Raw genomic sequence first — 13,185 nt, forward strand, 5'->3', positions numbered from 1 at the left:
GAAGAAAAATGCATGATGCGAATAGTGAAACATAGTGTCCTTATGTGCAGCTGCCTGAGTGCTGCTGGTGTCGGGGGGCTACATTTCATTGATGGCACCATGAATTCACAGATGAACTGCTCCATATTGAATGAGAAGATATCATCACTCTGTGCTCGTGGTAGATGAGCATTCTTACAACATGATAATGATCCAAAACACAATTCTAAGGTCACCCTTGAATTTTTGAAGAACAGGATAAAAATTATTCACTAGCCAAGTATATCTCCTGATCTCAACTCAATTGACCAACTAGAGGAAATTGTGAAGAGACATGCTGAGCATCACTCCCCATCCAGCATCTAAGATCTAAAAGAGGTTGTTCTTGAAGAAAGGAAAAATTAAATGTCATAATATGTCAACAACTTGTTCATTCCATATCTAGAAGACTTGGTGGTGTCCTTAAAAATCATGCCAGTCATATAAAAAACTAGATATAGTAGTTGTTTTTTTTATGGACATAGTTAGGGAAAGGGTTGGATCCAGCATAAAATTCCATGGTTAAAAAATTCCACTTTATTGAAAAATTAGTATAAATATATACAAAAGTATATGTATATATTAGCAGAGGGATGGGGCAGAGTGCATGAAACACCATACGCGTTTCGGACGGTGAATTTAAAAGCAGTCCTTAGACCTATGACTAAGGACTGCTTTTAAATTCACCGTCCGAAACGTGTATGGTGTTTCATGCACTCTGCCCCATCCCTCTGCTAATATATACGTCTTATATATATTTTTATACTTATTTTTCAATAAAGTGGAATTTTTTAACCATGGAATTTGATGCTGGATCCAACCCTTTCTCTAACTATGACTGACTACAGCCTGGCCTCCTGAAGGATCACGAGCACGCCTAGTCCTGCTGCACACAGCTATATGGTAAGCTAGAGTTTCTTCTATATTATACTTTTTTTTATGGAGCATGTATTCACTTTTGCTTTAACTAATTTAAGCAAAACTGAAGATTTTTTTAAATAAAAGTTGTATTATTATCTTTCCGTTCCTCTTATGGGTTAAAGAAAAATGAAACTTTCATCAAAATGTCGGAAACTGTTCTTGTCTTCAGTGAGATATTGATTAAAATCTTACTTTTTAAGGAGGTGTACTAATTTATGCTCAGTACTGTATATGTTAAACTTTAGCCACTTAGCCACACATAGGCTTCCTTACGCTATTCCATACAACAATAAGAAAAAAATGCCAGATTTATACCCGCTAAATAGACTGTAAATGGATATACTTTTGAATACTGGAGAATAGGGGCTGGTGCTTGTGGAAAGCAAATCACTAAAATATAGTGTAAAAATTGCCTATGGCCTCCTTCACACACCCGTGTCTCCGGTACATGTGAGGTCCGTTTTCACACGTACCGGAGACAAGGGCACAAGTAGACCCATTAAAATCAATGGGTTTGTGCACACGTGCATGTTTTGCCATGGACCATGTGTTCATGTGGAGCATACGTGTGTCCATGTGCTCCACACGTAGACATGTCCGTTTTTCTCCGGCAGCACAGGTTTCACACGGACCGCAGAAGGACCGCACGGATGTGATCCATGTGAAATCAGTGTGACATGTACCAGAGAAAACACACGTGTGTGTGAACTAAAATCAATTTCTACACTCACTTTCTCCAGCACTGCAGTCTCTGCCGCTGCTGTCACTTGCTTCCGACCTCCACTCATTATGCTCATTGCATATGCACGGCACAGAGGACCGGAAGTAGCAGTAGCGGGTAGTCGCTAGGGCTGGAGACCGTAGATCAGCACCACGGACAGCAACGCCAGGGACAGGTGAGCAGAAAGTTCCTGTTGTCCGTGTGTTATCACGGATAGCACACATAGTACACACGTGTGTCAAAATCAAGGCACACAGAGGGCTATGCACACATTTACACATCCGTGCAAAACGTGCGTGATTTTAATGGATGTGTGAAAGAGGCCTAAATCAGTGGGATTTGTCATTAATTACTTAAAGTGATTGGCAATGTTTTGGTGCATTACTGTATTTTATTTTTTTATTACTTTAATTTAGTATAGATTTAATTTATTATACAATATAGAAATGTGAAAAATTTCCACTTCAGGTTTAATTTGAAATAGTTTTATTTCATGAGGAAATTTGCTGAAGCATGTTCATTCTACAAAGAGGCAAGTCTATCCATAAACATACTGTACAATACAACACAATCTATTAGTTCCTGTTATCAACCATATCAAGCCAGGAGAGATGAACAGTAGTGTTACTTACGGTAATTGGATTAGTGAAATAAAAAAATTCTACCCACATGATCACTAATACTGTATGTAATATTTAAGGGAATCTGTCACCAGGTTTTTGCTATGTAATCTGAAAGCAGCATGATGTAAGGGCTGAGATCCCGATTCCTTCTGTAAATTTGATACAATCTGTTATAAACATATACAACTAACATACACGGTTAACGGAAAGGGGAAGCTATTTGTGCACAGTGTAATATGACAGAAAGCAGCAAATCAGTGGTGGGGACGGGGTTACACTGAGCAGTTGACTAAGAGGCACAAGACGCCTAGCCTAGTAGTGATAATCTCCTGCTTATAAAACACTGATTTTATTAACCCCTTAACGACCGCGGGCCGTAAAATTACGTCCTAAATGACATAATGTTACTGCCCGCGGTCCTCCGGCGGCAGCATGCCGCGATCGGCACACATCTCAGCTGATTTTCACAGCTGAGATGTGTGCCTGCTAGGCACGAGCAGAATCGTTATCTGCTCGTGCCGATTAACCCCTTATATGGCGCTGTCAATACATGACAGCGCCATTATAAGCGCGATTGCGGTAATATTTTCCTTACCGCCCGATACCGGAAGTCACGTGACGCAATCACGTGACTCCCGATAGTTGTCATGGTAGCACAGGGTCATGTGATGACTCCTGTACTACACCTGACTTGGTTTCACTTTCGCTGTGCCCGGGGCACAGCAAAAGAGAAAGAGAGCGTATCTGCTGTTTACAGCCTTGCAGCTGTGATCAGCAGATACTGCAGAGCGATCGGAATGCTGATCGCAATAGCCCCCTAGGGGGACTAGTAAAATAAAAAAAAAAAGTTAAAAAATAAGTTTTAAAAAATTTAAAAAAAACAAAAAAACCTAAAAGTTCAAATTACCCCCCATTCGCCCCATTGAAAATTAAAGGGTTAAAAAAAAAAAATATACACACATTTGGTATCGCCGCGTTCAGAAACGCCCGATCTATCAAAATATAAAATCAATTAATCTGATCAGTAAACGGCGTAGCGGAAAAAAAATTCCAAACGCCAAAACGACGTTTTTTTGTCGCCACAACTTTTGCGCAAAATGCAATAAGAGGCGATCAAAACGTAGCATCTGCGCAAAAATGGTACCGTTAAAAACGTCAGCTCGAGACGCAAAAAATAAGCCGTCATTGAGCCTAAGATCCCGAAAAATGAGAACGCTACGGGTCACGGAATATGGCGTAAAACGTGCGCCACTTTTTTCGGACAAACTTCCGATTTTTTTTTAACCCCTTATATAAAAGTAAACCTATACATGTTTGGTGTCTACGAACTCGCACTGACCTGAGGCATCACACCCACACATCAGTTTCACCATATAGTGAACACAGTGAATAAAATATCTCAAAAACCATAGTGCTATCGCACTTTTTTTGCAATTTTTCAGCATTTGGAATTTTTTTGCCATTTTCTAGTACACAATATGGTAAAACTGATGGTTTCATTTAAAAGTACAGCTCGTTCTGCAAAAAAATGAGCCCTCACATGACCATATTGACTGAAAAATAAAAAAGTTACGTCTCTCAGAAAAAGAATGGCGAAAAAAAAAACGGAAAGCAAAAAATCGGCCGGTCGTGAAGGGGTTAAAACCACAATTCACCGACTAGTAAATGACATCAATGAAATCCAGCTCTCTTTTCCTACATCATAATGCTCTCAGATTACATAACAAAAACCTGCTGATTAGTGATGAGCGAGCATGCTTGTCACTACTCGGTACTCGCACGAGTATCACTGTACTCGGGCTGCTCGGCGGGGACCGAGTAATCTCGCGATACTCGTGCTTTACTCGTGGTCTTCATTTCTGCATGTTGGCGCTCTTTTGAGAGCCAGCCCTCATGCAGGGATTGGCTGGCAGACCACTGCAATGCCACAGCCCTGTTAGTTGTGGAATTGCAGTGATTGGCCGGCCTGCACAGCGTCACCGAGCCTTTATATCGGCCGGCGCGCTGTGCTCTGCTCACAGCTATTCTGACAGTGAGTGTAGGGAGAGTGTCGCTGATTCAGGGAAAGCTTTGCGGCCCTTTATAGCTTTTTCAGTTGCAGGGCTGCAAACAGTGTGACCAAAAGTCCTTCTCAGGACTATTCTAGTTGTATACAGGCAGGCAGGGTATAGCCAGGTCGGAGTACAGTAGCAGAGTCCTTCTCAGGACTATTGTTGCTATATACAGGCAGGGTATAGCCAGGTCTGAATACAGGCTAGTGACCAAAAGAGTCCTTGTCAGGACTATTGTAGCAGTATACAGGCAGGCAGGCAGGCAGGGTAGTGGTGACCGTATACCAGCCTTCATATCTGGGGCTGGTGTACACAGTGTAAAACAGTCCAGATAGTGTCTGACTTGTCTGTACTGTAATTGTCGCTCCCCAAAAAAACCTGTTAGTAGGTTATTATTGCGTCCGTGCTTGGTTTTTAAAACCGCACGTGTGTGCCTGTTGGTGGCAGCGTACAGGTGCACTGGTGTGCGTTTACCAAACTATTATATAACGCACAAGTGTAGTGTATAATACACGTCAGTCAGCAGTGGCTGATAGTGTCAGAGTTCTTAATTTTTGCTCCTAAAACCTGTGTTAGGTTATTATTGCGTCCGTGCTTGGTTTTTAAAACCGCACGTGTGTGCCTGTTGGTGGCAGCGTACAGGTGCACTGGTGTGCGTTTACCAAACTATTATATAACGCACAAGTGTAGTGTATAATACACGTCAGTCAGCAGTGGCTGATAGTGTCAGAGTTCTTAATTTTTGCTCCTAAAACCTGTGTTAGGTTATTATTGCGTCCGTGCTTGGTTTTTAAAACCGCACGTGTGTGCCTGTTGGTGGCAGCGTACAGGTGCACTGGTGTGCAATTTCCAGAAACTTTGATATAACGCACAAGTAGTGAATATACACGTCAGCAGTGCACAGCATTGCAAAATGCGCAAGGGCATTGGCAAGGAACAAGGAAGTGGACGTGATGGTGGTGCAGGCAGAGGCCGAGGTCGTGGGCAAGCTCTAATTTCGCCACAACAAAGGGCCACATCTAGTCGCTCGCACGTCCTGTCCCAAATTCTTGGGGACCGCAGCAGTACACCGCTCTTGAACCAAGACCAGTGTCAACAGGTTGTTAGTTGGATAGCGGATAATGCTTCCAGTCAGATTGGCACCACCACAAACACTCTGTCTTCCACACGGTCAAGTGTCAGTAGCCGTGATACTGCACCGCACATTTCTGAACCTGATCCTCCTTCCTACCACCAGGCTGAGTACACGTCCTCCTCGGACATTAATGATCCCACACTTGGACACTCGGAAGAGCTGTTCACGTTTCCATTCACACATTCTGGCCTCTCGCCAGCTCATATTGAAGTGGGTCATGAGGAGATCGTCTGTACAGATAGCCAAATATTTGAGCAGCCACGTTCTCACGAAGTTGGCAACGTGTCTCAACAAGTGGTGGACGATGATGAGACACAATTGTCAGCAAGTCAGGAGGAGGAGCAGGGTGCGGAAGAGGAAGACGACGTGGTGGATGATCCAGTAACTGACCCAACCTGGCAGGAGGATATGCAGAGCGAGGACAGCAGTGCACAGGGGGAGGGAGGCGTAGCATCACAACAGGCAGTAAGAAGCAGGGTGGTGGTCCCAGGCAGAAGTCAGGCAACCGTTCCCCGTAACAACACGACGACACAAGGTGCCTGTACAAATGTTAGGTCTTCACGAGTCTGGCAGTTTTTTAAGTTGGATCCAGATGATTCAAAAAAGGCCATTTGCAACACCTGCCGTGCCAGCATCAGCAGGGGTACCAAAACTAGCAGCCTGACCACCACCAGCATGATCAGGCACATGTCAGCCAAGCACCCGACTTTGTGGGAAGTACAACAGAGTCGAGGAGCAGTGCTTGCTGATGTCACTGCTACGTCTTCGCTGGTTGTGCATGCGAGCCAATCCTCTGTCCATGCTGCCTGCGAACAAGCCTCCTCCACTCCTGCACCTGCAGTTGCCTACGCAGAAAGAACACCATCATCAAGCACGTCCTTGTCCCAGCGCAGCGTTCAGTTATCCATTCAGCAAACCTTTGAACGCAGGCGCAAATACACTGCCAACACCCCACATGCCACAGTTCTAAATGCTAACATTTCGCGACTGCTTGCGCTGGAAATGTTGCCTTTTAGGCTGGTGGAGACAGAAGCATTCCGTGACCTGATGGCGGCAGCTGTCCCACGTTACTCGGTCCCCAGCCGCCACTATTTCTCCCGGTGTGCCGTCCCCGCGTTGCATAACCACGTGTCACAAAACATCACACGTGCCCTGAACAACGCTGTTTCACCCAAAGTCCACCTAACCACAGACACGTGGACAAGTGCTTGTGGGCAAGGCCGCTACATCTCGTTGACGGCACACTGGGTTAATATTGTGGAAGCTGGGACCCAGTCTGAGCGAGGGACGGAACACGTCCTTCCCACACCAAGGTTTGCAGGCCCTACCTCAGTCAGTGTTTCACCCACACTCTACAGCTCCGGAATGTCATGCTCTTCAGCCTCCTCCTCCTCCTGCGCATCCTCATCCACTGTGCCCTCCACACCAGTCACAAGCTGGAAGCACTGCAGCACTGCCTCGGCGAAGCGGCAACAGGCTGTGCTGAAGCTAATCTGCATAGGTGACAAACCCCACAATGCAGAAGAGCTGTGGACAGCTCTGAAACAGCAGGCAGATCACTGGCTCACACCTCTGAACCTAAAGCCAGGAAAGGTCGTTTGTGACAATGGCCGGAACCTGGTGGCGGCTTTGAGGCGAGGCCAGCTGACACATGTTCCATGCGTGGCCCATGTGCTCAACCTCGTGGTTCAGCGGTTTATAAAGTCATACCCAGAGCTGTCTGATCTGCTGGTAAAAGTTCGCCGCCTGTCTGCACATTTTCGAAAGTCACCTACTGCTTCAGCCGGCCTTGCCGGCTTTCAGCGCCGTTTGCATCTTCCGGCTCACAGACTGGTGTGTGATGTCCCCACGCGTTGGAATTCAACTCTGCACATGTTGGTCAGGATATGTGAGCAGAAGAGGGCAGTTGTTGAGTACCTGCATCACCTAAGCCGTCGGGAAATGGGTCAAACTCCACACATAACACCTGAGGAGTGGAGATGGATGTCAGACCTATGTACCATCCTCCAAAACTTTGAGGACTCCACCAAGATGGTGAGTGGTGATGACGCCATTATTAGCGTCACCATACCGCTACTCTGCCTTCTAAAACGGTCCCTTTTGAAAAACAAACATGATGCATTGCAGGCGGAGCGCGATGAGTTGCAGCAAGAAACAGTAGTGGGTGTGGGTGATAACACACAGCCCAGCCTCGTCTCATCACAACGTGCAGTGGAGGACTATGACGAGGAGGAGGATGAAGACATGGAGCAACTCTCCGGCCAAATTGAGGATATGACATGCACACCAGTCATATCCTCGATTCAGCGTGGCTGGCCAGAGGACAGGGTAGATGAGGAGGAGGAGGAGGAGGAGGAGGAGGAGGACAGCATGTTCAGTCATCTTGTTGGTCAGGCTACTGAAGTCCTGGCTGTTAAGAGTCTGGCGCACATGGCTGACTTTATGGTAAGCTGCCTGTCTCGTGACCCTCGCGTTAAGAACATCTTGGCCGACAATCATTACTGGTTGGTAACACTGTTAGACCCACGCTACAAGGAGAACTTTTTGTCTCTTATTCCCGTGGATGAGAGGTCAACCAAAATGCAGCAGTTTCGGAAGGCCATACTCACGGAAGTAGGCAAAGCATTCCCCTCACAAAACGCTAGCGGCATAGGTCAGGAATCAGTGGACAACCGAGGCGTACAGCCGAGAGAGGCACAAGTCCAATCCGCCAGAGGTAGGGGAACAGTCTTTAAGATGTGGGACAGTTTTCTCAGCCCCTCACGTACCACAGCCCCTGAGGTGCGGGGTAGTGCCACAAGAAATCCTAAGTTTGCCCAGATGCTGAAGGAGTACCTTGCAGATCGAACAACTGTACTCCGACATTCCTCTGTGCCTTACAATTATTGGGTATCCAAGCTGGACACGTGGCATGAATTGGCTCTCTACGCCTTGGAAGTCCTGGCCTGCCCTGCTGCTAGCGTTTTGTCAGAGCGTGTTTTTAGTGCCGCAGGTGGAATCATTACAGATAAACGCACCCGCCTGTCAACTGAAAATGCTGACAGGCTGACTCTGATAAAGATGAACAAGGGTTGGATTGGGCCAGACTTCACCACACCACCAGCAAATGAGAGCGGAATTTAAAGTTTGCCATGTACCTCCACTCACCCATGGGTACACTTCTCGACTTTGGATAATCGCTGGACTGCTCCTCCTTCTCCTCATGCGCCATCATGATGACCGTTACAATAGTTAGGTCTTTGTTTCAGGTATACCCCCAGTGGTAAATTTTTTCGCCCATTCTTTGCAGAATGGACATTACAACGACAGGAGACCCGCTCCTTTGCAATGGGAACAATGTTTTGAGGCCCTCATGCACGTCTCTACCCAGGGACAACGTGTAGCCTCCCAATTTTTGGCTGCCCTGCCTAAGGGCTATACTGAAATACACCCACTTCCTTAAAATGGACACTTAATGTTTTGAGGCCCTCATGCACGTCTCTACCCAGGGACAATGTGGAGCCTCCCAATTTTTGGCTGCCCTGGCAAAGGGCTATACTGAAATAGACCCACTTCCTTACAATGGGCACTTCAGGTTTAAAGGCCATCATGCACGTCTCTACCCAGGGACAATGTGGAGCCTCCCAATTTTTGGCTGCCCTGCCTAAGGGCTATACTATAATACACCCACTTCCTGACAATGGACACTTAATGTTTTGAGGCCCTCATGCACGTCTCTACCCAGGGACAATGTGGAGCCTCCCAATTTTTGGCTGCCCTGGCAAAGGGCTATACTGAAATAGACCCACTTCCTTACAATGGGCACTTCAGGTTTAAAGGCCATCATGCACGTCTCTATCCAGGGACAATGTGGAGCCTCCCAATTTTTGGCTGCCCTGCCTAAGGGCTATACTGAAATACACCCACTTCCTTAAAATGGACACTTAATGTTTTGAGGCCCTCATGCACGTCTCTACCCAGGGACAACGTGTAGCCTCCCAATTTTTGGCTGCCCTGCCTAAGGGCTATACTGAAATACACCCACTTCCTTAAAATGGACACTTAATGTTTTGAGGCCCTCATGCACGTCTCTACCCAGGGACAATGTGGAGCCTCCCAATTTTTGGCTGCCCTGGCAAAGGGCTATACTGAAATAGACCCACTTCCTTACAATGGGCACTTCAGGTTTAAAGGCCATCATGCACGTCTCTACCCAGGGACAATGTGGAGCCTCCCAATTTTTGGCTGCCCTGCCTAAGGGCTATACTATAATACACCCACTTCCTGACAATGGACACTTAATGTTTTGAGGCCCTCATGCACGTCTCTACCCAGGGACAATGTGGAGCCTCCCAATTTTTGGCTGCCCTGGCAAAGGGCTATACTGAAATAGACCCACTTCCTTACAATGGGCACTTCAGGTTTAAAGGCCATCATGCACGTCTCTATCCAGGGACAATGTGGAGCCTCCCAATTTTTGGCTGCCCTGCCTAAGGGCTATACTGAAATACACCCACTTCCTTAAAATGGACACTTAATGTTTTGAGGCCCTCATGCACGTCTCTACCCAGGGACAATGTGGAGCCTCCCAATTTTTGGCTGCCCTGGCAAAGGGCTATACTGAAATAGACCCACTTCCTTACAATGGGCACTTCAGGTTTAAAGGCCATCATGCACGTCTCTACCCAGGGACAATGTGGAGCCTCCCAATTTTTGGCTGCCCTGCCTAAGGGCTATACTATAATACACCCACTTCCTGACAATGGACACTTAATGTTTTGAGGCCCTCATGCACGTCTGTATGCAGGGGCATTGGTGAACCTCACAATTTAGGACTGCCCTGGCAAAGGAAAATACTACAAAGACTCACTTCCTCAAAATGGGCACATTAGACTCAAGAGGCCTTCATGTACGTCTCTTCTCAGGGACATCGGAGTGCCACACAATGTTTTCACGTAAAATCTTTCATGTATTGATCTCAAAAAGTAACATACACCAGATCTATCTCACTATTGGGTATGTGCCCTTAACATTTCCGCCATGAAAAATCATTTTGGGGTCATTTTGGAAGGTTTTCTGGTGAGTCCGTAAAAATGGCGTAAAACGCGGACAAAATTGTTCACAGCTGTGACTTTTGAGTGATAAATGCTTCAAGGGGTCTTCCCCATGCTGTTGCCATGTCATTTGAGCACTCTTCTGAGACTTTTGTGACATTTTTAGGGTTTCTCCATGCTGCCGGGAGGTCATTTCACAAAAATACTCGGGTCTCCCATAGGATAACATTGGGCTCGTTGCTCGGGCCGAGTACACGAGTATCTTGGGAGGCTCGGCCCGAGCTTCGAGCACCCGAGCTTTTTAGTACTCGCTCATCACTACTGCTGATAGATTTCCTTTAATTTAGTGTTGAGTACCTCTTGAATCATTTACATTACATAGTGTGAATTGTGAATGATATCATAACCTTTGGAATTTAGGGTACATTGGTATTGATAACTTATAAAATGACATTGATCATAAGATATCTATTAACAATAGCGCTAGAATCCAGATAATGTAGAGATGATTTCTGGATTTCACAATGGAGATGTAGTAGACAGTATTTACATTCATGGAAACTTGAACTTCAGTAGGACTGTTTCATACATTAGCACTAGTCATGTTCCAGGGGATGTTATCTCTAAAACAAATTTAAAAAAACTTTTACCATTTTTAGGATTTACAGGGGTATTACCATCACAATAATCCAGGTGCATATTTTACAAAGTTGCCCTCTACGCAATATACAGTCTTCATCTATATATCCCAAATATTACCAAAATGTGATTATCTGCACATTATCTTCCAGTTAAAAAATAATGAGGAGAGGATCTGTTCCAGTCCAGATTGTGGAATCCTATGTAATTTATTCACGATCAGATTTACATAAAAATGGATCTCTGTCCAGGCTCAGGCAATGTACTATTAGTTTATACATGACGGAGTGTTTGGGCCACGCTCCATAGACCAATAACATCCATTCTCCAGTTTCTTATCCTCACTGGACCCTGCACAAAAGAAAGAATGCTGATAAGTCAACAGCACGTACATATAATATTCCTAGAACTCCAGTTATGCAGAAACATTTTTGCGGGCATTATTAGGGGGATGAAGTGAACATGACATGACAGAATGTGCTTATATGTGTTAAGGACATGTCCCAAAGCTTTATTATTATGAAAAAATAATATAAAAATAATATACATCATATTAGGAAAAAAGTGTAATATATTCAGTAAAACTAGAATTTTGCATGATAATATTAATTTACCTATTTAATGATAATGGTAATTCCATTGTCTTATAGAGTGATAATACAGTATATTCTGCAGCACTGTACTGGGATTGCCACTTTTAACCTCAGTCCCTGTCCCACATGGGGCTCACAATATACTTTCCCCTATTTCAAACACACACTTGGGACAACTTCATAGGAAAACTAGCAACCTCTTAGAATATTTTTTTTAAATGTGGGAGAAAACCTGAGTAACATAGAAACCTATGCAAATATGAATAGAACTCCATACAAATGTTGTCAGATTCTGACCCAGAACTTCTATGGCAACAATGTAAACCGGTCAGCCACCATGCTGCCCTGTTCTGGGGTGTTTTAGCTCTGAAAGTGTCCTAATATCTGGCACCAAAATGTAAGGTGCAGATCTTTAATGTTAATTATGATGCACAAATTCCATGGGTTGGACTTGTTTTATCTAGCACATATACTCAATCAGTCTTAGATTTGAGGAAATTTGAAGGCCAAGTCAACACCTTAAATTCATTGTCATGTCCCTCAAACAATTTCTGAGTAATTTTGTCAATGTGGTGGAACGCATTGTCCTGCAGTCAGAGGTACTTGGTCTGCAACCAGTAGTGTAACTTGAGGCTCCTGCGCCCCAATGCAAAATCTTGAACACTACTCTGAAATATCAAACGTCTTTGTTTTGTTCTTAGGGAGGCCAAAAGAATATTTTGGCCCTGCCACGCTCCCAAGACTGCGTACAACTGCTCCCTCTGCAACCCCTAGAGTTGCTGATACATTGTTTCTGATACATTGTTGCTGATAGGGTTTTTTCCAGTTACCATAATCTTTGGGGGCTCCATATATTATTATATATAGTGTGAGGTAGCATGGTCGGCTGCGCAGCAGAAGACACGGGATCCAGGCATTAAGGTTCACAGCACACGGTTTTAATGTCCAAACAAAAGTCCATAACAAAATACATGTGCCTCTCCAGCAGAGAACTCAGGGAGTTCTGTTCACTCCCTCACACCCGGCACCCCTGCCCTTGTTCCTGATTCTATTTAACCCTTCCTTCAGCCTGTAGGGAAACAGCATTAACCCTAGAGTGGATTTACTTTCTATCATGGAGTGAGCACAACCGGGGCGAGACATACCGGCCGTCATAGATAACCCCGGTCACAGTCTCACATACCCCCCCCTCAGTTCAAGCGTGCGGGGTTGAACTCCCGCCATCAAACACGGGCCGCGGGACAAGGCATCGGCGTTGCCCTGCAACCTACCGGCCCGGTGTTCAACCGTAAACCGGAAGTTCTGCAGAGAAAGGAACCACCGGGTAACCCGGGCATTCCGTTCCTTGGCGGACCTCATCCAGACCAGTGGAGAGTGATCCGTCACCAAGCGAAACTGTCGTCCCAGCAGGTAATAGCGTAGGGACTCCAAGGCCCACTTGATCGCCAGGC

General features: G+C 45.5%; 1 protein-coding gene across 2 annotated transcripts in view; it reads right to left on the reverse strand.

The window, feature by feature from the left end:
• Nucleotides 1-10,572: 10,572 nt before the first annotated feature.
• Nucleotides 10,573-13,185, reverse strand: part of EGF (epidermal growth factor) — a 298,020-nt gene continuing 295,407 nt past the window's right edge. Inside the window, exon 21 of one of the 2 annotated variants that reach the window (XM_075349333.1) lies at nt 10,573-11,492. In XM_075349333.1, coding sequence (XP_075205448.1) covers nt 11,483-11,492 — 10 coding nt within the window. In that variant the 3' untranslated portion in view covers nt 10,573-11,482. The remainder of the gene's footprint in view (nt 11,493-13,185) is intronic. The other variant, XM_075349340.1, reaches the window with a different exon arrangement.

The sequence above is a fragment of the Anomaloglossus baeobatrachus genome, chromosome 1, assembly GCF_048569485.1.
Source record: "Anomaloglossus baeobatrachus isolate aAnoBae1 chromosome 1, aAnoBae1.hap1, whole genome shotgun sequence".
NCBI lineage: Eukaryota > Metazoa > Chordata > Amphibia > Anura > Aromobatidae > Anomaloglossus > Anomaloglossus baeobatrachus.